The sequence below is a fragment of the Zalophus californianus genome, chromosome 4, assembly GCF_009762305.2.
Source record: "Zalophus californianus isolate mZalCal1 chromosome 4, mZalCal1.pri.v2, whole genome shotgun sequence".
Taxonomy (NCBI): Eukaryota; Metazoa; Chordata; class Mammalia; order Carnivora; family Otariidae; genus Zalophus; species Zalophus californianus.
In genome coordinates, this window is record NC_045598.1 from 187,896,362 (window position 1) to 187,923,678 (window position 27,317).

At 47.9% G+C, this 27,317-nt stretch overlaps 1 protein-coding gene across 7 annotated transcripts in view; it reads right to left on the reverse strand.

Annotated features, from left to right (window-relative positions):
* The window catches only part of TRAPPC9 (trafficking protein particle complex 9), a 538,722-nt gene that overhangs the window by 346,952 nt on the left and 164,453 nt on the right, over positions 1–27,317 (reverse strand). For all 7 annotated transcript variants that reach the window (XM_027598884.2, XM_027598890.2, XM_027598898.2 and 4 more), the window contains one exon: positions 19,870–19,994. In XM_027598884.2, coding sequence (XP_027454685.2) covers positions 19,870–19,994 — 125 coding nt within the window. The remainder of the gene's footprint in view (positions 1–19,869; positions 19,995–27,317) is intronic.

The window sequence follows — 27,317 nt, forward strand, 5'->3', positions numbered from 1 at the left end:
AACACTTCTGTGAAGACTGGAATTGAACTGAGAAGCCAGAGAAATCAGAGCTAATAACCTTTGCTTGCTCTACCAGCTCTGGTGAGAAACCAGAGGAGAACACTTTACCAAAACCCCACAGGGAACAGCTAAGCACTGGGATGATGGCCCAACTGGAATCCCAAACAGGTATTAACTGGTTCAGGGACGGGCCCTGCTGCCCAAACAGACAGAAGTAGAGCCACTAGCGAACGAGATCTCTGTCAGGAAACGGTGCTCACCCTGCTCCCCAAGGGCATGTCTCAGAGGGAAAGCAACAAAAAGCTCCACAGAAGACAAGACTGCTGGCCTCCTGTCTCTGTTGCTAACCAGAAATTTGCTATTTTCTTGAGAAGCAGATTTATCAAAAACAAAAGCAAAAAAGAAAAAAAACACCTCAGCCAACTGAAGAACTCTCTCGGTTCTGTTGCCCAGACTTTACCAAAGGAAGAAGGTCAAACGTGTAAGAACACAGATTAACTGAAGGCCAAGAAGTACATTCGAAGCACTGCAGGGAGACTTCCCACAGCCGAACAGGGCGCCATTCCACAGGTGAGGGGCTCTCTGACACCTGGCTTCTCGAGTACCAGAGTCATGAACCCCACAAACCCTGTTCTCAAATAAGCAGAAGCAGAAGTCTCCTCAAGAGGCCAAATGAGCTGGTAGAGAATGGGGGGGGGGGCCTCTAAAGTTCTCAGCACCTGCCCCATCCGATGCACTACTACATCCATCACTTTGGCCACTAGGAGTGGAGGGAGAGTACCTTCTGGAGGGCCTGCATGCTAGATGCTTTCCTGGGCATTTTCTCTGTTCTCATAAAAATTCCAAGGTCCTCTACCTCTGAAACTAATAATATACTCTAGGTTAAGTAATTGAATTCAAATAATTTTTTTTAAATTCTGAGGTCCTGTTTCTGTTTTACAAATGAAGAAATTGAGGCTCACAGAAGCTCAGTAACTTGCCCATGGGTGACAGGCAGTAGCAGACCCCTAAATGTGAACCCAGGGCTACCATTCAAGCAAAAACTCTTTTAGTCCCCTATTCCCTTCAGTGATACTACGCTGCCCAGGAAGAGGCGGACGTGGAAAGGCCACAGGCTGAGAGCAAGGGACACTGAGTTTGAACCTCCTCTCTTGCTCTCCCACCTACTTGACACGAAGACACTGCTTCCTTCCTGGGCCCGACCTCCCTGCAGGGAGCCGAGTGTGGAACACTCAGCACTGACACAAGGATTCATGAGATCAGAAAAATACAAAATCCCTTCTCTTCTCTAAAAATGCTGGCACCTTGGAGCTATGGTTAATCCAAAGAATTTAAATCAACTGTGTTCATTTGCAATGCAAGCCTTCAACCCAGGCTCCTTGAATGGGCTATAATTTGCAAACCAGATCCAAGCAATGAAGGCCAGCAGGCCGAGTTAATAGCCAAGCCCCAGGAAGCTGTTCCAGAAGTTAAAGCAACTTTATGTGAAGCTCAGAGTCAGAACCAAAAAAACTTACGGCAAGGAGGTTTGCTTTAAGAATAAGAAATAACGTGCAGTGTGCTTGTCACATAGGTGGTCATTACTAACCATTTCACTAATAACAACTAGTTGTCACTATTTATTAGGTATTTTTCCCCAACTTCCACAGAATGGCTGTTTAAATCTAGCAGAGGTAAACCCAGTATCCTGCTGGGGAAAGATGGGTCTCAAACACCTCTGCTGATATGTTGATATGCTGATAGACCTCTATTCTTGAGTTGCTTGGAGAAAAGTTTCCAAGTAAAAACATTTCAAATCCCTGGCTCAACAATCTGAAATGTGAAAATGTGTTCCACAGTGACTTTCTAATGGAGATCTTGGTTATTCTCCACACCCCCCGACAAGAGATTTGAAATTACACCCTTAGAGCTAAGGCACTGATTCTTGCAGATCTCAGCTTAAAAAATTATTAACACAAACTTAACCCGAGAAGAGTGACCTACCTTCAGGATAGGGCACAGCTTCGTGTTGTAGACATTGCAAAGCCTACCTGAGTCAGTTAAATATAAGTCTGCAAAGTGGAGCTTAAACCATCTAGGACAGAACTATTTTGCAGATTACTGCCAAGTTTAAGGAGTTCAGATTTGAGCCAGAAAAAGAGAAGATGAAACTTTTCCACAAAGCTCTGTAAGAGCAGAAAGAATCTTTGCATTCTTTGCACCACACACTTAGCTCTCAGGGCTTCTCGGAGGATTACTGATAACGTACGCAAAGCCTCGAGCACCGAAAACAAAGCTGGCTCCTGATCCATGAAAACTAGTTGGTTTTGTCATTTTGCAAAAGGAAAACACGGAGTCTCGTCCTGCCTCCAATGCTTACCTGGAGCCACAAAGGCTACTCCCAGGGGTAATGCAGCCTCCTAGCCCTGGGCTACCACAGCACTCTCTCCAAAGGCCCGTGAAGGAAGCCGCAGAGCAGGCATTACTCTCCCATTTTGCAGATGAGAAAAGAGAGGCCCAGAGTGGCACAGTGACCACTGTCACTGTGGGCACCTTGTGACCACTGTCACAAGGACAAAGGAATCAGGGAACAGAACTTGGACTGGAGCCAAGGGTGGGTTTTCCTCTTCATGCTGCATGTGGCTGTCTGCCACCCTGGTATCAAGGACCCTCCCAAGGAAACAGTGATGTGGGCTTGAATTTCCTCTCTCCTTACCAGACAGATCAGGAAGACATTCAGGCCACAACCCAACCCTCAGGGAGATTTCATTTTATGAGTTTCATGTTGCTTTTTAAAACAGCTGTATCTATTCAAAAGCACAGAACAAAAAAGAACATAGAAAAAAAAGAAAATCAGTATTTGTCATAGGGGCAGCAGCACAGACTGAAGACAAGGAGGGCAGGTGACATCAGGGCTCAAGAAAGTCCTTCCCTGAAGCTTTGCGGACATGTGAGATGAACTGGCCAGTTCCCCCTAGTGCACCCAAGATCGATGTTCAAGAAACAGAGAACAGCAGTTTTCCTTGGGATGCCCATGCGCTGAGGGGAGAAGGGCGAGTCTGTTGGCTGGCTGGTCTCCAAGACTCCACAGAAGCCAGGCCCCTACAGGGAAGGTGGCTCGCCACCCTCCTCAGGGCATCCGCAGCATCAAGCATCGGACCCTGTGGCACGGCACCACCGTCCACCGGGCAACAGCTCCTGAATGGCAGGGACCATTTCTCTCCTCTGGTGTTCTCAGAAGTTGGCAGAGAACTAAGAACATTCTCATATTCAGCAAATGTTTATTGAGCACATTTGATGCGCCAGACACCGCTAGAAACGGAGGACAGAAGGCACAGCAGGCTAAACGCTGCGTCTGAAAGCCCGGGGCCAGGGGGTGCTCGCGGGCTTCCTGGAGGCGAGGCCAGCAGTGCCAAGGCCAGAAAACACTGAGCTGGTGTTGATCACAGCTTCTCAGAGCTCAGTACAGAGAGGGTTCTACGAGCATTCAAGTTCCCCAGGGATATTGGTAAAATGTAGATTCCAAACTCAGGACACCTGGGGTTGGGGCCAGATGGTCTTTAGGTCCAACTGGCTCCCAGGGGACACAGATGCTGTTGGTTGATGGAGCATACTTTGAGTAGCAAGAATGCAGAGTATCCCAGATACACATTCCAATCTACCCAACAATCCCATGAGATGCCTATTAACTTGCGAGCAATTTGTTTCACCTGGACCTTTGGGTAACTCGCCTGGTGTCACACAGCGGATGGCCAAGCTGGAATTTCAATCCAGGGCAATCTAACCCCTGGAACCTTTATTATACCCACTCTGTCATGCCACTTCCAATAAATGTCTGCTCCAAGCAATCAATTAAGAAGGCAAAGCCATACAAATAAATAGAATTCATCCCAAAGTCAAAGGTAAATATTTTGCATCATCTGCACCGCTGCCCACATCCATAAATCTTAATTTTGTTACATGCTTCAATTAAACTTCAGAATGCACCCCAATATGCATTTAAAATATACACATGTACACTTCAAAATATATACAAAAATATTCAAAAAGATGAGACAGTAACTTTGGAAGACAAGGTCTGACTGGAAACTGGGTGGGGGCGGGGGTGGTAAGGACGGAAGGAAATGCACAGAAACTCTCTGCTCTACTTGGTAATATTTCTCGTGGGGACCCATCAAACAGCTCAGAAACCGCGTGACCCGCAGACTGGGGTGGGGAACATGCAGGAAACGGATGGCGGGGCAGGCTGCTCTCTGTTGGCAATGTTACAGGTAAGCCAGGGCGGAGCAGGCACTGCAACAAACCCAGCAGGCCTGGACCAAGTCAGACATCCGTGTGAGCTCATGTTTAAGTTCAAGGGTGTGACCCTAAGCAGATGGATAAATCCACAGGTAATCATGTGTAGATACACAGATTACTACGCACACACGTACTTCCCAGCTCTTAGGGGGCCTAGAAGCAATGCCATACCAGGGCAACTTCTTACAGAATTCCAGAAACTTTCCATAGCTCCCTGCCAACAGAAGTGGAGCCTGTCTCCCACTCTCCCTTCCCCACCCCTAGAGCCAGGGCTGCACACATAGCGACTTGCTCCCAGAGAATCCAGTATGGAAACTATTCTGGCAAACATTACACCAGCCAGGTGATCAAGGTCAATGCCATCAGTGATACATGTGACAAGAAGGGCATGTCACCTCTTTCTCGTTTTAAGAAAAGCAGCAGAGAGGGCGCCTGGGTGGCTCAGTTGGTTAAACAACTGCTTTCAGCTCAGGTCATGATCCTGGAGTCTCAAGATCGAGTCCAGCACCGGGCTCCCTGCTCAGCAGGGAGTCTGCTTCTCCCTCTGACCCTCCCCCCTCTCGTGTGCTCTCTCTCTCTCTCTCTCCCTCTCTCTCATTCTCTCTCTCTCAAATAAATAAATAAAATCTTTAGAAAAAAGAAAAAAAAGAAAAGCAGCAGAGAAACCCGAATCCAGGAACAGTCAACAAAATATCTGATCTCTACTCCTCAAAATCCTCAAGGTCACGAACAAACGACTGAGAACTTGTGGCAAACCAGAGGAGACCTGAGGATTGAACTTCATCTGCTATCCTATCCTGCATGCGACCCTGGAACAGAGAAAGGACAGCGGGGGATAAACTAGTGAAAGCCGAATGAGGAACAGAGCTTGGTTCACAGCAATGCAATGATGCTGGGATCTTGCTGTGGCCGGGCCAGATGTGAACAGCAGCGGAAACTGGTAAGAGATACACAGGAACGCGCTCTTATTTTTGCAGCCTTTCTGCAACTTTCAATCCCTCCTAAAATAAAAAGGTGCTTTTTAAAAAGGAGATGAAACTATAAAACCTTGCATCCCAGTGGCCTCTCTGGGGACCACTGTTAGGATGCTGCAGAAGGGATCTCAAGTTCTCATACCTCCAGACGCCAGGAAGAAGGCATGAAGCAGGCAGGAGGTGAGCACGGGGGAGAAAGGAGAGCCATGGCCTAGAAAGCACACAGCCAGTATAAACATCCAATATGAAATATTCTGGGAGTACCGTCAGGGCCCCACATAAACCTGCAGGCTACATTTTCCAGCCCGCTGAGTGCCAGTTTGCTCCCTCTAAACGGATGGATGGCTACTGGAGACTGCAGTGTCATGTTTACGATGGAAATGCTGCACATTCATGCAGTTTCAGCACGTATCTTTCGAATTTTTTCATTAATATTACAGCCCAGTGTTGTATAGATCGTTTCTTGAGGGAAGTTTCCTATTTCCTGGCTAAACACTGCTGTCCTGTGGTCTGGCTAGACAGAACACAGAACTCCTGGATTCTTCTAAGGATGCTTCAGCTGCTTTGTTTCTTACCACTCGATTGCTATTTGACAAATGTTGTTTTATTCTTCCGGAAAGCGTTACTGCAGTGAGCTTCACTCACTTGTTCAATGCCCTCTGTGTATACTGCTACGGAACAGCTCTAATTTCACACTTCGGGTCTCATTGTCATTCATACCTTCTGGCAGATGACAGGTCCTAACACTGAATGTGAAAATACAGTCATACTTTTGGCGCTGGCGACACATCATGTTGGACCCCCATACCGGGGAAAGGGTGGCAGCAGGGATGAGGCGCAGGGAAGGGACGAGGACCCAGCCTGGGGGTCTGTACCAGCATGCAGGTACAGATCAGTGTCTCCAGCAGCGCTAGAAGCCACTGCGAGGGACAGCGTGCACCCGACTAACCTAACGCAACACCATCAGAGCCACGGTGGAGTGGGAGGGCCCTGAGGACAGACCACGGAAGCTTGCGGCACTGCGGGAAGGACTCTGGACCCCAACAATGCCACTGACCGCTGTACTGTTAGGAAGGGTCTGTGCTAAGCCTCATCCCACATGGACAGAGCCAGAGGTTACACCCTGTTGGCCACTTGTCAAGAGCACATTTGATGTGAAGCATCCAGCACACTCCTCGGCTGCATTAATTTTCTGCTGCTGTGTAACAAATTACCACAACCTTCACAGTTAATAGTTCCCCGGGGGAAAAGGCAATTTGAACAAGCTTCAGAGAGGGTACCTTTCTCCATTGCTCTTCTAAGGTGTTTGGAAATGTCAGAGAGCTGGTTCGGAACTGCTCCAAGTGCACGCCACAACACGGACATGTCTCCACTCTTAACAGCCTGTACTGTTTACAAAACAAACTCCAAATTTCCCTAACATTTTCACTTCTGAGCGATCCCCTGGGGAGAGGAGAATGCCGCCGGGGTTCAGGGCCGCCTGTCTACAGCACCCCCCTCCAAGTGCTCTCAGTCACCTGGGTGAGAATGGAATGCTCTCCCCCGGACAGTTGTGAAAATGAAAACAGGATTACGGAGAGAGCAGAGGTGGGCAAATGGATGAGTTTTCAGGTGTATGTGAGCAGGGTGCCACTCGATCTCAGAGTGAGAAGAGTAATGCTGAGCACTCCCCTCACACCAGGGGCTGTCTCGATGGTCCACATCAATTCTTAACTCTCAGCAATCCCAGGAGGCCAGCATGAGTGTTACCCCCAGGGTCCCACAGGTGAGACAGAGGGAAAGAGAGCTCACGGAACCTGCCCACGGCGGCACAGCCGTTAAGTTAGGACACCAAGGTCCATGCTCCTGAGCACTGCTTCTCTGTAGACCAATGAGATTTGTAATCATAATAAATAGAATAATTACATTTGGTAGGACTTTAAACTAAAAGTTCTCTCTTATCATTGCATTCTCAAAACTACCCTTAGAGGGAAATAAAGATATTATTCCCCGCCAGAGGCACCTGGGTGGCTCAGTCAGTTAAGCGTCCCAGTCTTGATTTCAGCTCAGGTCATGACCTCAGGGTCGTGAGATCAAGCCCCGCATCAGGCTCCACGCTCAGCGCAGAGGCTACTTGAGATTCTTTCTCCCTCTCCCTCTGCTCCTCTACCAACTCACACTCTCTAAATAAATAAAATCTTTAAAAAAAAAAAAACTAATTTCTCACCATCTGAAGAAGTTTATAAACAATTCCTTAACATGAAATTAAAGATTAAAAGGAAAACAGAAGCATCTTGTTTGTTCCCGGTAGGCACCGTATATCAGAGTAATTGAACAGCCCTGTAGTTGAGCTAAAAGTGCTACTTTACAGGAGAAGGCCACGTGATCAGGGTGGAGACATAATATAGAAAAACATTTCATAAAATCTTAATGACATTAAATCAGGCAAGGATAATCAACTGATTTTACAACCATTAGATGTATGACTGATGCATCCGTATTACTGCTCAAGTAACAACGTGCAGAATATTCTCTAGTGGCAAGAGGAAGAACATGGTGGTCTCAGACCACCATCGCCCTCTCCAGGGGTCAATCTCAACCTCACTGATGGCTGAAAGCCAGATACTGGGCATCTCTGATGTGATACAATTTGAAGTAGCAATTTCACCAATGAAGTGTCCTAGCCAGAAATGTTTCATCTGAATACATTCTTTACACACAAGTGGTAGTTTCCAGGAAATCGGAATACAGAAATTGAGTAATGCTATGCAGCAGCAAGTAGACAAATCCAGAAGGTAGGATGAATGGCCTGGTCTCTTCAACAAGCATTAAAAAAAAAAAAAAAGTGCTAGATTAAGACAAACAAGTGACACACGGACCGGATACAATGAGTAATCCCAGATTATATTCTGGTTTGCACTAATTAGTTAAAACAGAACTTGGGGATCTTATGAGGCAAATTGTAATATCTCCTGCATAGTAGAGGCAATGAAAATTTACTGAAACATAAAATGGAATGGATTAATTGAACAAAGTTATAAAATACAGTGACCTAATTTTGATCTAGGAACAAACATGCACAGGTATTCAGGTATGCGTGCTTATAAGAACATGCCCAAGTATTTGTGCATGCATGTTCATGAAAACACATCCACACGTACCCACACGTGAACAATAAGACCGCCCAGGAGGATGCACACTCTGGGTTCCCACTGGAGATCTCTAGGCCATGGGGAAGCGCAACTTCACTCCTTTTATTTCTGCTTGTCTCAACAGCACAATCGAATTACTCTTTGCTGGCACCGTTTCTGCAATGATAAAAAATGTCTACCTGTCTGAAATGTGCCCATGCTCCACGGATCTCCCGGGGCTGGTGAGATGGGGACGGCAGCAGCGCTAACCACGTACGCCTATGCGAGGGCCTACTGAAAATGACAACGGTCACCTGGGGCTTCATGTGATAAACTAAGTTCTCTCACAGAAAGAGATTAAAAAAAAAAAAAAATCAGTACTTGGGGGAAGGGTGAGCGCAAGGTGGAGCTGATGGAAGAGAGACAGGCCATTTGAAAAACACCAAAGGAATGCAGCCGGAGGTAAGAAGGCTCGACTGAGGCAGTGGGTGTGAGCAGCCACGGAGGAGCGCGCTGGGCCGACAGCCACTGGGGAGGGGGCATCTGCCGGACACTGCCTGGCTGACCAGGCTCTGGCAGTGATGGAAGCATCACACGGGAGGCCAGAACAGAAAGAAACAGGAGAAGCCCTCTATCGCACCTCTATCAAAGGAGGAGAGAGAAGAGGCACCTGGGGGTAAGTTATGGCGCCTGGTAGTGTCCCACCCGGTGAGGGAGAGGGGGTGAAGATCTGAGCTCATCGGCAGAAGAGTCACAGAAAAGCTCAGAGAAAGTCTTCATTGACATGCCGAGAATTTAAGCCAGATGCCAGGGGTGTAGGGCAAGAGCGTGAACAAACCTAATGGAAAGAGCTGATGAAAGAAATTCAAAAATCATCTATGGAGGAAAGGAAAAGCATGTACCAACACTCACACTGGATGCAGAAGTGATGGCGTTAAGTAGCAATCGTGAAGTCTGTTACCATGACCAATGCCAAAATTCCATGGACTAGAAAATTCTTAGCGTTACCAGGGCTTAAACAAGGTATCACCGGTATTTAGAAGATACAAAGATTATCAGAAACAATGGAAAGTTACTCGATAACCACAAGTGCTCAAAGGAAGTAGCTTCTATCACACAATCCATGAAGTCACATCCCGAAGGCCACAATGTGTTCATTTATTTTTAGCCCAGCAAGAAAATGAACCCCAAACTATACTAGCTACAAAGATCAAAAACATTCATCACTAACAGCATCTACAAAAAGGTTATGTAAATCTCATTAATATAGAATACTGTTTAAGTGCTGTGATCCAGAGGCAATCATAAGATTAAGAACTTAAATTCTAAGACTGCCACATCATGGCCTATTTGGAAATCAGGGATTTTAAGCCCTGAGTATGCCACATGGCCTATCTTAAACCTCAGGGCGAACAGGGCTAACAGGTGGATAGAGTACTGCTGGGTAAGAGTCTGCCCAGGAGCCCTGACCCATCTGGTGCATGGCCATCCCGACAGAAAGCTCTTTCTGGAATGGGCTCCTGCTGCCCATTCCTCCTACATCGCACACCTCAGGCCAAACCTCACAACCAGACTTGGGACTTCCCCTCGCCCTCTCAACACCAATTCGTGTCACAAAGAAGCGCCGATAGGGCCCAGAAGCAGCCTCTGAATTGCAGGCCCCTTCCTCCATGCTCCCCACTTCTTCCGACCTCCCTCCCCTTCCTGACTGTTTCAGGGCCCAGATCCCGCACATCTTGTGTCAGATTTATCCCTCAGCATTTCGTCTGTTTTGAGGCTAACAAGACTAGGTGATGAGAAAAGCTACTACTCCTGAGTCGCTGTGCGCACCCTACAGTAGGGCGGCCTGCTCACCCCCAGTCTGTGCACTCAGATAAGGTCCTGAGGTTAGGGTTCCAGCCCCAAGTTCCTGCCTTGCCTTTCCCCAGGTACCTTTTAAAATAACCACTGAGAGCTGAGCCCCTGAAAAGTTAGTGACCTCTGTCCCAACCACTTTATGAGTAACACGGGCTCAGACCCTGCTGTCCCCTGCTCGCCTATGACCTGGGACAGAGGACCGCCTTTCCACCAGCTCTGAGAATCCCCAACGGTGCCGCCATGAATCTCAAGCCTGTGCAAAGGCCTGGCCTAGAATCAGGCAGGCTTATGGATTTCCTAAATGGGGGTTTCTGAACTTTCCCCAAAATAAGCATTTTAATGTGTAGATTATTAAATATATTAATCGTATGCTTCTGTTCAGATCTTATCATAAATGTTTATGAAAATGCCTTCCCAGGAATCCAGGTACTACAGATCAGTCACTGAGGTCCCTCAGACCGCGCTGAGAGCTCACCACGAGCTAATCTAGGAGTCACTTGAGGAAGGTCAGATCTGTTCTTAATGATACTTACGGTCCAGTCCTATAGACTGGAAAAAAAAAAAATCCATACCTTAAGGCAGCGGTTCTCCAAGCATGGTCCCCACACACCAGCAGCAGCTTCACCTGTGACCTCGTGAGAAAGGCAGGCTCCCAGCCCCCGTCTGGACCTACTGAATTACAAACTCTGCAGCCGGGGGACAGCGCCACTTTCAACAAGCCCCTGGGTGATTCGGATATGTGCTCATGTTTACCCACCAATGTAGCAAAAAATTAATAGCAAAAGGAATTGAGAGAACATAGCAACTTTTTAGAAGCTATTTCTTTGTCTTTCTTGCTCATTCATTCAACATTTACTGAGAGCGTATCATGTGTCCGTCCCTGTACCAGGAGCTAAAAATGCAAAGATTAATAAGGGATCATCCTTAGCTTTGACTAAACCATCTACAGGGCGAAGTGGCTTGTATATCATAAACACTTTGGCAGTTGATGTTGATATTCCAAACAACATCCCAACTTCAGTACAATAAACCGGCCCTCACAGACTATTTAACTCTCTCCGACAGCATCTACGGCCTCTCTGCAGAAACGCCCTTGCTGATGGTTCTACCAAAACCAGCAAGCAGTCCTCAGCCCATCACCACCTTTACTTTCCAGGGGAGCACTCTTCATAAGCTGACATGTCTGTTTGCTGTTTGTCCCTTCCCTCAGAAGGTGAGCTCCAGGACTTCATCCTGTGTACACGCGTGCACACGTACACACACACACCCCCTCCACCATCCAGAACTGGGCATGCAACAGTCGTCCAATGAACAGCGTGGATAAACGGTTAACGGGGGTTCAGAGCAGCATCACCACAGCAGACAGGAGTCCCACAGGTGTTACGGAACCTCAAGGAACATTCTTCCAACTCTCCCTGACATTTGTTTCAGAATTCCACATGCAGTAGACTATTCTACTTCTCTTACTGCTGAGTTTCTTATTAAGTTTTAGAGGAGTTGAGCAGATTAAAGGATTCCTTGAAGCTTTTATGCTTTACTTTGTAGAAAGAAATTCCATCTAACCATTACTGGGACAGATTAGGAATAATTTGGAACTGAATTGGATTGGCCATTTTGTAAGCTTTTCTTATCTACCAAGCTAATAGCAGACACTTTCCTCTTTACAACAGCCCAGGAGGAAGTCTTATTATCCACATTTTACAGATTGAAATGGAAGGTCAGATAGGCAAAAAGCTTATACTCACTGCTCTATAAATATGGTTTAAATCAATAGAGAATGTTTTGTGCTCCCTAATAAGTTTGGAGACTTAGAAATTATATGAAGAGGCAGGACGATATTGTAGAAATAGCCCAAGCTTTGGATTCAGACACATCGGGCTTTGAATTTCAACTTCTACTGTGTAACTGCTTGCCCTTGGGCACGTTACTTAATCTTCCAGAGCTGTGCAGTGATTTCCACTTGCATACTGTGAGGTTGGGAGCATGAGAGAAGTAATCTGTAAATACTTGCTTCAAGTGCTAAATCGCCCCGGCGTCACATCCCAAGATGCTCCGGCCAGCACGCTCCACGTCCTTGAGCAAGTACATGACCATGAACCAATGGTCTAATACGCTTTCTCCTCCCAGATGAAGGGAACCTTAATTCTGCTACCCCCGGCCCCCAAAAGGCTCATGGAACCTTTTCTCACCTATAACACTCCTTAAGAAAATATGCTCTTTGCATAACGTAGCAAATGTATTCAAGTTAAAAAAAAAAAAAAAAGACTAAGTTCCTTAAGCAGATTCTTCCAACCAGTCCATTTATAAACACAATTACTAAAATATAAGAGCACATGAGAACTTTATGAACATCCCACAGTTCTTTATATAGTTTATAGTTCTTTATTATAAAAGCTGAAGGAATACAAAACATTTAACATGATGTAAGATATCCTCTGAATGTGTTGGGATTCTGAAGAATCCCAGAGTTAAACCTTACTATGATTGAGAAGAATTTAACTTTACAGTCTTGCTTTGCCACACAACGCAAATCTCTTCAGAGAAGACAGAATTCCCATGGAGAGGGAGTATTTGAACTATAACCCAGACCACATGGATCAAGAGAAATCTACTGAAGGCTGAGTGCTGTGCCAGGTGGCAGGGAGCACCCTGCAGCCGTGAGGAGCTTCTAGTTCCAGGAACTCGGGGACATACACACAGAATGACAATGGAGGTGGGAGCAGGCAGCAGGTGGGGACAGGGAAGGAGTGCCGGGCTCTACGTGGGTGAAGGCTGGACAGACAAGTTAACAGCAAAGCGTGGCCCTATGAGAGGATTGGGAACAGGCCCAGAATCCAAGGCATGGAGAAGGAACCTCCAATCCAAGGGGACAGCCAGCACCAGCAAGGAGCAGTGTGAGCGGGCACGGCTGTGGAGCCAGGACCGGTGTGTGGCTGCCGTCGGGGAACAACCCTCAGCAGTCGCCCGGAAGCACAGCGGGAGGGGAAGCGTTCTGTATGTGCATGTGATCGGGCTGGCTGAGGAAGTGCCCTTCTAGTTCTCGTTCGCTGAGAGTTTTATCAGGAGCCCACATTGTACCTTGTCAGATGCTGCTTCTCCAGTAAGATGCTCGCATAGTTTTCCTTCCTTGGTTTGTTGATAAAAAGAACTACATTTGTCGGCTTTCTAATGTCAAACCAACCGCGCATTCCTCAGATAAACCCTACTCATCAGTATTTTCCATGTTGTGGAATCCAATATGCTAACACGTTACTTAAAATGGTGCTCAGGAGTCTTCGTTGCTGTTTTCAACTCTGTCTGCTTTTGCCTTCGGGGCAGTGCGGACCTCACAGAATGGGTCAGGAGTATTCCCACCTTCAAGCTCCCTGAAAGAAGAGTTTATGTAAAACTCCTATTCATCCTCCTTCAGTGTCTGGTGAGATGCAGGAGTGAAGCCACCCGGGCCAGATCTGCCCTATGGTGAGGGTTTTAACCAAAAATTCTATTTCTGTATTTCCTTACTGGACACAGAAACAGCGACTGAGAACAGCCCTGTCTGTAAGCAAAGACCTGGTCTAGTTCATGTCGGTGTTCAGATTTACGGACATCGAGCTGCTCCCGGCAACTCTCCACCTTCTCCTTCTCTATAGAGTCGAGAGTGATGCCACCTGTTCTACTCCTGTCTTCTATCGTGTCTTTCTCTCCCATTGAGCTGGCTGCTAGTTGCTAAATTTCATTCATTTTTCTCAAAGAACAAGCTTTTGGTTTCCTTGTCTCTTTTAGGGTTTTCGTTTCTGATTTCATTGCTTTGTGTTCTGATCTTTATTTCCTTGTTTACGGTAGGTTTAATTTTCATTTTTCCTACTTTCTTAAAGTTGAAGCAGGGGTCTCGACTTGAGACCCTCCTCCTCCTCCTCCTCCTCCAAGGCAGGGCTCAAGTACGCCACGCGCCCAAGCCAACACTGCTTTAGCAGCAGCCACAGACACTACACTGTGCTTTCAGGTTCACTGGTGTCAAAATACTTTCTCTTTTTATTTTTTTCTCTCTTCTTTGGCCTATGGGCTCATTATAAGTGTGTCATTTTGTTTCCAAACATTTGAAAAATCCTCAAAGATTTAGTTGTTGGATTCCAAGTTCATTACTGTCAGAGAATATACTTGCAAAATGAGAATCCTTTGAAATTGATTGAGATTTGTTTTGTGGCCCTCTTCAACAGTCCCAGTTCCCCAGAGAACAGAGCCACAGAACCAAAAGACCAAAAAAAAACATCTCAGAGGTGGGAGCAGCAACAGATCACCACTGGCCACGTGCCACCAGGACGTCAAGGCCCTGAGCCCAGGGAACCAGGGGTCGGGACGTGCAACGGTCTAAGCTCCGTGAGGCCAGCCTCCCCTGGCTCCCCATGCTCACTTCCACTCCAGAGTGGCCTCCCGTGGAAGCCAGGGAAAAAGAACTGCAGCTGGCCGCCTCCGACTCAGCACACCTCTTGTCCAGCAAGTGCCTTGCCCCAAACTGTCAGAACACGTTTGTGCGTTAGTTCACTCCACAACTACTTCTGGAACACTTGCTGTGTGCCAGGCGCTCCTGTAGGCCTGGAGACGGGACAGCAGCAGGAGGAAAGGCTCTGGCAGGACGGACATGCTGGTGGGACCCCACAGAGCATGAAGGCAGCAGGAGAGCAAGATCGGAGCAGAGTCTCTGCGGAGGCTCCGGGGACGAGGTGGCAGCCTGCAGCGCGTGCAGGGGGGCATGCACTCGAAGCATGAGGTGCGGCAAGTCCACACGACAGAACGCCGGCCCGTGTGGGAGAGTCAGGCAGGCTCCAGGCTGGGGGGCTCTGCTACTCCCTAACCAGGAAGGCGCTTGACGAGCCTTCAGCACAGCCTTGCACTCCCCAATTCAGGCAGCCCTCAGTGCTCAGTGTCGTTCCTCCTACCCACGCTGTCCCAGCAGTCCTTCAGTGGCTCTTCACTAACAACCGAGCGGGAGAACAGATTTTCTCCCCAAACCGCAGGTCAGGAAAGCAAGGCTTGCGTGTTGTGAGCGGGTGGCTGGGACAGGGGCTGGGTTGTGCAGGGTGTCAGGGCAGCGGTGAGAACAGAGGAAGTGAAGGTGCATGAGCACCAGGCTTCCAGCTCAAACCCGAGCTTCCATGGAAAGCAGCCAGCACAATACCCGGCTCCCGGCAGAGATGCCCTGGGTGAAGCTGCCGCCAGGGCAGCTACAGTCATTACACCTATTCTCTGGGATTTTTAAAGATAAGATGTTGTTGACCAGGGCAGGCATGCACCAACAAGCGCCCAGGAGCCAGATGCGCACAGAGCCCGAAAGCAGGCCCCTTCCCGCCCCTTCTCGCCGACCTTGGTTTGGTTAGGACTCCCGGGTTCTTGTCCAGCAGGCCTTCAGCAGGCACGGGGTGTGCGCGGAGCATGCTATCGGCGGAGGGCAGGCCGTGGTTAGCAGCCAGAGCACACGTTCAAGGAACGGCTGCAGCGTCTGTGCGCTCGCGCCAGGGCTCAGCCAGCTCCCACATTTGCTGTGTAGTCTAGCTCTGGAGGCTGAAGCTGGACGCTCCCAACAGGCAGGGCTCCCAACAGGCAGCAGGGACCCTCACTGATACACTCAGCACAGGCCCACTCAGAGGAGAAGCCTCCCACTCACTCCGCCAGCCCACGGCGGGCCAGCCCAGGTCCTGGTGCCTCGGGAGGACTTCAGTGGAGCCCTGGCCACTCCAGTCCTGCTGCCACACTGTGTGCACACAGGCTGTAACTCAGGGGTCAGTACTAGCCCCGCCAACCCTGGGGAAGCCGGGCTAAGCAGGAGTAACTGCAGACGACTTACTCCAGTCAGTGACCCCCGGACCCCACCCATCCCCAGCTGCTCCCTTTTAACCAGCAGGACTCACTTAATCAAATCTTTTCTTTTTATATACAAGAATAAAGTCTGTTTGTTATTACTTCTTGATTTGATCCAGCTTTTGCCCCCTGCCAAGCTCTGACATTAGTTAAACCTCCCAAATACCCTACAAAGGAAGGTTACTCCATTTTACAGATGGGAAATTGAGGGTCAGGACAGGCCACATGCAGAGCCTGACTTGTAGGAATATTACTTCTAACATGCAGCCATTTCACACACCTCTTGTCTCAACCCTAGAAATTCTTCACGTTGTTGCGCGGCAGTGCGCGGAAAACCAGTCACCAACACGGACAGACACGGTCAGAGCTAGTGGAATGGGAAGCAACCCTCCTGGGAAATCTCAAGGAACACATGGTACCATCTCCCACTTCTGGAGGGGCTCCCTAGAAGCTGCTTTTACTGAATTACTGGTTTCCATGACTACACCATTCTTGGGCGATAATTTTACAGGTTTAGCACATTTCCAATTAGGTCACGTTATTCCTGCTTCTGGGAGCAGAACTGGGGAACAAGCTCAGCAGAGCCAAGAAGCCCAGGTGACAGATGCCCCCCCCAGCACAACTCCCGCCCACTCCCCAGGAGTACAACCAAACCACAGAAGACTCACCTCCACAGCCAGGAAAAACTGCCTCACTTCCTAGGTTACCAGCACCACGAGGCCTCCGAAGAGAGAGGGCTGTTCCTGCGTGCCTGTGAATGCTCGCACACCCCTTCCCACCCGCCATGCCAAGTGCTGTCGCCTCAGTGCTGTCCTCCACACACAGGAGCCTGCCCTGCTCAGGGTCCGATCCCAGGGTATGATTAGTAGAAGGAACATGGATTCCGACCCTTAATCCCCCACCTGCTAACCCTATGACCTTGCGCGAGTGACATAACCGCCGTAAACCTGCTTCCCTACTCACCTAGTAGGGTGTTTGCCCAGCCGGTGTACACGCTGAGTGTTTAGCACCCAGCAGAGTCCTGGCCTGTGGAAGACACTTCACAAATGCTAGTTCTTTTCCTTCTGGTTTTCTTGGTAAGAAACTAGTTGAGGAGGCCCCCAGGCTCTCTGAGGAAAGTGACAGAAGTTTTCATGTGGGTGATGGGTATACTTCAAAGTGCTGAGACACGGAACCTGAACGCCAAAGTCCAGTGGGGGCCAAATCCTAAGGGCATGGATGTGGGAATTGAGGTACCCAAAATATATAAAGAGCTTATATAATTCAACAGCCCCCAAAATACATAATCCAATTAAAAATGGGTAGAAGACATGAACAGACATTTCTCCAAAGAAGTCTGTTGGCCATTTGGATGTCACCTGAAAAGATGCTCAAAATCACTCATCATCAGGGAAATGCGAATCAAAACTGCCATGAGATATCACCTCACACCTGTCAGGAATGGCTAACATCAACAAACAAGAAACAAAGATGTTGGTGAGAAAGGGGAACCCTCACGCACTATTGGTGGGAACACAAGCTGGTGCAGCCACTCTGGAGAACAGTATGGAGGTTCCTCAAAAAGTTAAAACTAGAGCAACCCTACGACCCAGCAACTTGAACTGGGTATTTACCCAAAAGCTACAAAAACACTAATTTAAAGGGATACATGCAGCCTGATATTTATTGCAGCGTTATCTACAACAGCCGAATGATGGAAGCAGCCCAAGTGTCCGACAGATGAATGGATACACACACACACACAATGGAATACTAGCCATAAAAAAGAACGAAATCTGACCATCTGCAACAACATGGATAGAGCTAGAGAGTATAATGCTAAGTGAAATAAGTCAGAAAAAGAAATACCTTATGATTTCACTCATATGTGGAATTTAAAAAACAAATGAGCAAAGGAAAAAAAGGGGAGGTAAACCAAGAAACAGACTCTTAGCCGTACAGAACGCACTGGCGGTCACCAGAGCGCAGGTGGGTGGGGTGGAGGGTGGGGAAAACAGATGACGGGCATTAAGAGTACACTCGTCATGATGAGCACAGAGTAACTACAGAATTGCTGAATCGATGTATTGTGCACCTGAAACTAATACAACACTGTATGTTAACTACACTGGAATTACAATTTTTAAAAAGAGACATTGAGGCTGTTCACAACAAAATTCAGGAGAGGGTACAGGGAAAGACAGTGTCACCGTACAATGGAGAGGGACTGGAGTGGGGGATGGATTATGTCACATGACCTGGGAGCCACGGTCCTCTCCTTAGAGGAGACCATCTACTCAAAAATTTGTCCTGAGAATGTAGAAGGACAATTTCTACACAAGTGCCTGACACAAGGATGTCCTCAGCAGATGGTAACTACATTTCAGTGAGTACATTTCAGGACATTTACGCTCATCTACATCTATCCACATTTATCTAAGAAATACAACGCGTTCAGCCTTGCAACGCTCAATTCAAGAAAACACAATTGACGCCACAGCCACCATTACCCCAAGAGGCTGAATTATGACCTCCTGGATTTCAGAGTTCGGCCTCCAACTCCAAGAGTGCCCCGTCGGGAAGGCCACATGGCGGCGGAGCTGAACTGCAAAGGGAAGCTGGAGTGCTGAGGGGCCTGGGCAGGAGAACCACTAACCATCCAGCGTTGCCTATCAGGAGGCTCCAGGGGATGTCACACTCAAGAGCCCACAAGGACGTCAGTGCTCCAGCTTCGCCATCACTGTGCCACAAATCCAGGGCTTTGTGGTTCCACACTTGAGTCCTGTTTCACGCCTCCGTGCCTTCGTTCCTCTGGTGGGAAGCATCTTCCCATACCCCAGTCCCATTGGTTCACAGGGGAGCCCTGACACCCAGCAATCAAGCTACAGTATGAATACTCCTGCTGCAGCACAGCTCCCAGCTACACTTCTTCCCTGCAGAGCCCTCAGTGGACAAGACTCTCCCCTAAAACCTACCTCCTCGTAACTGCCATCCACGGACAGGACCTCGGTCAAGGAAAAGCAGCTTATTTCCCTCCTACCCTGACCTCACTTCAGATAGCATCCATGCTCCAGATTCACTGTACCAGACTCACAACCAGCATGGCCAAGCTCTCCTGATGGGACTCACCAGTCACGGCCCCTCGGATATGCTGGCATGTACCTCACAAGGCTGGGCCTCAACACGTGCTTACTTGACAAGTCATCCCGGTGACCTTGCTGCTTGTACCCCCACCGTCGCTGTGAAGACCTCTGGTCCTCTCACTACACCCTGTCCCTGGGTGGGTGCGGGCAAGCAGAGCTTTCCCAAATACTGAAGTTGTCCCCAAAGCTTCAAGCTCCAGTTCAGGCCTCTCCTAAGGCCCTTGGAAACAGCAGTCTCTACTCCACCAGAAACCCTAAGGTACCTCTGTATGGATGTCGTATACTCATTCGGTCTTCCTCAGGGCTTAGAAACCAGTTAGTGGAAGGAGCTCCCAAAGGCTTAAGTTTATGGGATGAATACCTGAACTGAGAATGATTGGGCAATAAATACATTTTTCAATGATCAGGGAAAGGGTAGGAAATTTTCCACTTTAATCACTGTATTCCTTGACTCAGCCCCCAAATTCCCAGTATTTCATGGAACAGAGAGTTAGCAACAACTCAGCCACACAAGCCACACTGTAACTGCTTTCCAGAACATTCCACGGAATGGAAAATACTGAAACACCAGCTCCCCACGAACACGATTCTGTTAACACATGCGTCCTTCCCTTTCCAAGAAACACCCAACACCTCGCCTCTGAAGGCATGGCGGAAACCATGAACACCAAGCTGCCAAGCAGACGGACTCACCTTCACGTGGCTCAGGTCCCCCGGCTTGCTGCCTTCGGGTGGGTTCACGGGCTTGCTCTCCACTCGAGGCCTAACGACCTGTCGGAAGGGACTGCACAGTGGAAAGCCACTCACACTGATTCCATCTAAAAGAGCAAAATTTCAAGATGTTAGCACATAGATAATATAGGGTACTTTAAATCTGTTTTCCTGAAATTGAATTCAAGCACTGGTTTTGAACAAAAGGAAAGCAGACAATTTTACAGGTGGATCCCCCCCAAAAAAAAACGGAGAAACAATGACCAACACAGAATAATGAGCATCCCTGATGTCCAGACCGTGGCCCTGAGTTATCACTCGCCCTTTTAGTGAAAAGAAACCAGGGCTTCTCAAAGAAACCAAGGATGCCAACGCAGTGGCCGGAAATGGACAGATGAGCTTCGAACCTCTCCTTCCACGGGAGAACAAGGAAATAGACCAAGACTACAAGGGTGGTGTCAAAAGCCTCTGCACCTGACTCGAGAGGCTCCCACCGGCTAAAGAGGAGACAGTTCAAACTTGAAGAGTGATAGTAATTGCAACTGATTGACATTCTTCAAGTAGGTTTAAATCCATAGTTAACAGATCCAATTTAAATCCCTTTCTAATCCATGTGTTCATAATTTTTTCAAAAAGTAAACGGCTCCCCGTGGAGGATAAGAATCTACTCATTTTCCTGAAAACTGGTAAATAAAAGAATCAAGCATTTATGGGCACCTGGGTGGCTCCATTAAGCAACTGTCTTTGGCTCAGGTCATGATCCTGGAGTCCTAGGATCGAGTCCCGAATTGGACTCCCTGCTCGGCGGGGAGTCTGCTTCTCTCCTCTGACCCTCCTCCCTCTCGTGCTCTCTCTCTCTCTCGCTCTCTCGCTCTCTCTCAAATAAATAAATAAAATCTTAAAAAAAAAAGAATCAAGCATTTAAACTCCATTTCTTATTTGAACTGCACAGCTCGATGACCAAATAATAAGGCAACAGATATCTTTATAAAAGTATTCTAGGGCTCCTGGGTGGCTCAGTTGGTTAAGCGACTGCCTTCGGCTCAGGTCATGATCCTGGAGTCCCGGGATCGAGTCCCGCATCGGGCTCCCTGCTCAGAGGGGAGTCTGCTTCTCCCTCTGACCCTCTTTCCTCTCGTGCTCTCTATCTCTCATTCTCTCTCTCTCAAATAAATAAAATCTTTTTAATAAATAAATAAATAATAAATAAAAGTATTCTAACTAAATGAAAAACAAGGGATAAAACTGGAATACTATTTTACAACCCCTAGCCCAGGATTTTTCAACCTTGACACTACGGAGATGTGGGGCTGGACATTCCTTATGTTGGGGCTGTGCTGTGCATGCAGGAGATTTAGCAGCATCTCTGGCCTCGACTCATAAGATGCCAGTAGCAACCTCCCCCCAGGCTGTAATAACCACAAACTGCCAAATGTCCCTTGGAAGGGTGGGGGCAAAATTGCCCCTGGTTGAGAACCACTGACCTACGCAATGAGCATGAGCAATTTCTAACATCACAAAAAGAGAAACAGCCAGACATTCCCTGTCTCGTGAGGTAAGAACACAAGACCACCACTGGGTTTGCCAGAAGGATCAGAGATGAACCAGATCAAGCTTCTGGATCTAGCTGCCCATTTTTAGGAGGGAGGGGCACAGAAGAACAGGTTAAACCCCAGCCACAAGTGTGCAAGCCACAAAGCCCACGCTACAGAAAGCTCTTTGGGTCAGACGTCCCAGGTTCTTCAACATATACATTACAAGGAAAAGGAAAGAATGCGAATACTGGTACATTAAGAGAAACTTCTGTTTAAATAAATGGGCAAGAATAACATATTCTATCTAGTGATTAGTAAACATCAGGACAGTGTTTCCTTTGGGCGTAAGGATGATGAGAGACTACTCAGCCGGCGATGCTCTGGCATTTGATCAGGTGATGGATTGAAGAGGTTTACCTTATAACAACTCAAACTATGCGTTTGTTTCCTTTCGTTTTAACTTTTTACTTATTGTTTTAATTCCAGTATAATTAGCATACAGTGTTATTAGTTCCAAGTGTGCAATATGGGGATTCAACAATCCTCTACATTCCTCAGGGCCCAAGATACATGGACCCTTAATCCCCTTCACCTATTTCACCCATCCCCCACCACCTCCAGAATCTGTTTCTAATTTCAATAAAACAGTTTAAAAAAACAATTCTGTTTTTGTTTTTTCAAAAAAATTTTGACTGATTTTTCAAATAAGGAACAATGTCAGCATTCACATTTAAGTGTGCCTGGCCCTCTACTTTCTGGGACACTGTTCCATTTGCAAACAAGTCTACTTAAATTGACAGGTCTGAGGTGTCTACTGTGGAAACGAGTTCCCAATTAGCTAACAAAAAAAAAAAAAAAAAGAAGCTGAATTAGTGAGTTTTTAACAATAGTTTTATTATCTTGTGTCCTGCCAAAATATATCCCTTGTCAATCCCCATTCTGCTCTGTGTTTCTTCATCTTTGTGCATTTCCGATTCTCTTGCCTCTGACAACCATCTTCGTGATGTCCCAAATTGTCAGTTCAAATGCTGCCTCTTCCACAGTGCGTCACCCCTAGTCACTGTGGGCTGAAAGCAAGAACTCTTCCTCAGCGTCCAACACCTTATCCACCCTATGGCCCACGCTCACAGCATGTAGTCTCTACCAGGAAGACAGGCCGCATGGCAGGGCCAGGGGTGGGACGTCAGATGGGCCAGGAACTTCTACGCCGTCTGGCTGAGTAATCTTTACCAATCTTTAATCTCTCTGGGTTTTCAAATTCCTCATCCCTAAAATTGGAACAACCAGAACACATAAGCTGCACGATTACCTGGAAGAATGAGTTCTTACATATAGAGTGTTTGTCACAATGCCTGGGACCTGGCACCTGTTCAACAGAAACAGCTTGTGTTATTAGAGCAACTTACGCACAGGTCTTAGATTCCTTAGTGGAGTATCAGCTGCTTGAAGACAGAATTCTCAATTCACTGCTGTCTCCCCCACAGCAGCTCACACAGGCTCTAGCAAGTCATAAACTCTCAGTAAATATTAAGGCAATGAAGTAATAAGTTACAGAGCCAAATGTTTCACTCGGTTTACACACCATGTTTACCAAAAACTCTATCACCCCAAAGTCACATGCGACCATCAACTCTTGGTTTGTTGAAATCCCATCATTCAAAGCCCCAGCCCACAGATGTTACAGCTGAAGGAGCTTCCCCTCCCCGCTGTCCACTCCCCCAGCACCATGGGCACCATCTAGAAAAGGTCTCTACCACACTATGGGGCTTGCAAGTCTGCAAGAGGGCTCACATTATGAACACAGACACTGCAAAACCTAAACCCACACTTGTCAGCAACCTGTCCTAGACTCTAGGTCAGATGGAGCCTGTGAGCAAGCACGGTGCTCAAGACCATGGTCACTCAGCCCCTAGGTCATCTCTGCCTGTGAGCAAGCATGGTGCTCAAGACCACGGTCACTCAGCCCCTAGGTTATCCTCTGATGGGTGAAGGCCAGATGCCCAAAAGTATTTTAAATACTGTCCGTGTCACTCTGACTCACACATTCACACACAACCTGGGACACGATGTACCCTGCTCTTCCCTAGGGAAAGCTCCCATCATCAGCAAATTACACAAATACCACTAGCTCCCAAAGGACACGGGTTCTTTTTTGCCTTGGAAATACCAGTCCTTGTTCACACTAACACAATGCTAATGTCTCCATTTCTGCAAGTGGTCCGGAGCCCTGGACTGCAAGGAGAGGGTGTCGTGAAGCCAAGCTCCCCCCTTCTCCTTGTTCCTTCTCCACCCAGCTGGCCCTGACAGGACCAGGAGTAGCCTTAATCCAGCCATGGCCAGAAATGGAAGCATCCCATCAACAGTAGCTGATCCAAACAGAAGATACCAGAAGGGTCACACACAGTCTTTGTAGGAGATTTCATCCATGAATTCTAGGGGGAGAAGCTGCGGATGGGAGGTATCTTCCTTTGAATGATATGCTATGAAGACACAGGTATGGGGCCTTCACGCTGCCATCCTTCCCACCACACTGAGAGAATCTGAGCAGCTCACACAACCCTTTGAACCTCTATTTTCTTGGCTCAAAAATGGGAACCACTTCAAGGGAATCCATGAAAATACAAATCTGCAATGTCTTCGAACTGGAAGCATCTAGGATATGCACTTAGCAAAAAAAAAAAAAGCTGAAAATTACATCTGAAATGTGCCTTTTTGGACACAGACCTCAAAACTTCAAAGAAACCTCAAAAACCTATAATCTTCAAGCTCAGAAAAAGACTACAAAAATCTCTCTACAACGTCTTTATAGACTATTCTGCCCTCTAATCCAACTGAGGATGAAAAACACAGGTAACGGGTAAATATGAGTGAAGACAGAAAGGAGCCTCTGGAATGTTGGGAGCGAGGCTGGAGCCCAGACAAGGATGGGGCTGGAGAGGAGCCACCACACAAGGGAGGGAGGAGATGAGCAAACCCAGTGCTCCAGGAGCAAACCACCCCCCCCACCTCCCCTCACCCCCATGCCCATGGACGAGCAGCTCTCCAGCTGGGCTGGGCTGCAGGAGAGAAAATTCTGCTCCATCACTTGGGCAATTTTTCTGCCAACACAGGCCATCACAAATAGAACAGAGAACAGATTGGAATGACAATTAATGGGAAGACAAGACCAAAAAAGTTACAAACAGACGAAGGCAGCCTAGCAGGAGGACCAGAGTGGAGTGGATTTCTTGGGGTATTTAAGAATGGGATGAGTCTGCTAGATCACAATGAACCAAACTAAGCTTGAGAGAACGGCATAGTTACTGTTTATAGCGCTTAATTTTTCTGTTAAGAGCATCTCTGTGGGCAATTCAGAAATACAATTTTGTACACTAAAATAACAGGCTCCTGAATTCAGCTGCATCCCAACCACAGTGACAACGTGAGAGGTTGACAGCTCAAAGGGGGACACATGAGGCAGAAAGAAATGGCCGTCACAACAAACAGCTGTAGTGGGGGGAGGGGTGGTGACAGTGTTTACGTGTGATGGGCATGGCCCTGGGCCCCAGCACACGCCATTGAACAGTCCCCCACTCCCTGCAAGGAGCACTGGTTTTTCTCGACTCTGTAGATGAAGCTGAAGAGTCTGAGAACATAACTTAGTAACACCACACAGCTCATCAGAAGTGGATACAGGATGCAGGACTGTCGGATTTGGGTCTACCCAGCAAAACTGCAACGACACACTTCTGTTTCCACGTGAGCTTCTAAGAAACTTCACCAGCCAGGCTGTTGTGTGGCCCACCAGGTACCATCCCATAAGCCACGTGACCCTAAACCCATTGTAAAGAGCCTCGCAATGGCTTAGCATCCATCTCCACTGGTGGATCTCAAGGCATGTGCCCATTTTTGCACACTTTCAAAAGAATCTCATGCTTGAGGCTGAGCATAAATTTCTCTCTTGACAAGTTACATGGATTGGAATAAGAAGTAACTAGAACAAAATACATTTTCAAAGGCAGAAAGAGACAATGATCTCCCAGTAGGGGTTTGTCAATATGCTATTCCAGGCAAAATATATTTTGAGGATGCATTTTTATTCTTAAAATCCATGGGTGCCAAAAGAAAAAAAAAAGTCCATTTGGTATCCAGCTATCATAAAATATCCTCCAGAAAACCAAGAGTAGAAGCATTTGGCTCAGAAATTAGCCAATACTCATCCTCAATTTCCATAGGAAAAGCAGGGAGTTCATTCACTCAGAAACTCTAGGATAGGCTTAGGCAAGAAAATTCATGTAGTAACAGGGGCCTTCATCTACCATCCAGACAAAGCAGTCCTCACTCCCACGGCAGCCCTGCTTTGACGCTGGACTCCCTCTGTTGGAGGCTCCACTCAGGCCTGTGCTTTCGAGGGCCTCAGGAACCTGCACGTACGTGGCTGCTTTATAACTACCCAGTGAGCGTGTGGGTGGTTCCCAGCTTGCTTTCCTAGGCCCACGGACGGGAGCTCCTCGGTAGAACCTATGCTCTGTGCTTTCCATCTACCGGAGTGACACTCACCTATCCCCACACCGCCACAACACCTGCTCTGACCTCTGGCAGCTCCCATCTACTCCCTGTACTTTTTCTCCATCCGCCAGCCCCCTTGCCCTCGCTTCCTTCTCCAGCCTTAGGTCCCACAGTCAAACCAAAGGGCATGAAACGTCCTCTCTAAAGGATCAGATAGTATTTTCGGCTTTGTGAGCTCCAGGTCTCTGCCGTGGGCACCAGCAGCTGCCGACATCCGTGAACACACAGGGTGCCTGAGTTCCAGGAACCCGAGACAGGCAGCAGGCCGGAGTCTGCTGGCCGGGGCACGGCTGGTGACCCCTCCCTGGAAAGCACCCATCATCCCCCTGCCTGGTCTCCCCTTAAGCTCACCTGACAAGACCCCACTTCAGGCTAACTCCATCTACGTTCCCCACAGTGGCACCTGAAGCCCGAGATCAATGGGGGAAAGCCACGCACGGTGCCAAGCGGTATGTCTTCAGACACACAACCACACGCCTGGGCCCATTCTCGCCACCGCTGAGCATCCTACCACATCCGAAGTCTCCCCTCTCCCCCCGAGTCACTACCGCCCGCTCCCCTGCCCCCTCCCCACGAGAAGCCGACCCCAGGAGAAGCAGAGAGGCAGCAGAGCAGTGGGGCAGACGAGCCCCCCCCCGCATCACTGCTCCTCCACCCACCTGCACCTAGGACCACGCTCGTGTTCCCGTCAAGGGACAGCCTGGCTCCTCCCACACCCCAGATGCTCCCTGTGAACACCCGCGCTGGGCGGTCTGCAGCTCTACCCCTCTCCTTTTTAACACCCTTACTGAGATGTAATCAGCATAGAATAACCTGCAGAAGTTTAAAGTATACAACTCGGGGAGTTGACATTCCTCAAACAATCAACGTGATTGAGACAGGGAACACATCCACCGACGGCAACCTTCCCTGGGCACCCTTGTGCCTCTACCCATCGCCATCCTCCCCAAGCTTCCTCCTAGCCCCACGTAAGCACTCCTGTTAACAGAGGTGCGTTTGCATTTTCCAGAAGTTAATTCAGATGGAATCGGACACATTATACGTTCTTTTCTGTCAGGCTTCTCTCGCTCAGCATATGCATCTAAGAGCTAATTTTAACAGACTATGTGTATCCACGGTAGACAGCTTTTAATTGAACAGAATTCCAGTGAATGGCTCTGACAACTTGTTTATCCATTCACCTACTTATGAACACCTAGACTGCTTCGACCTTTTGATTATGACAAATAAAGCTGCTCTGAACACTTCTGTACAAGTCACTGGATGGACATATGCTTTCATTTCTCTGCGTTAAATATCCAGGAGAAAAATGGCTGGGTCCTTTGGTAAGTGTATGTTTGATTTTCC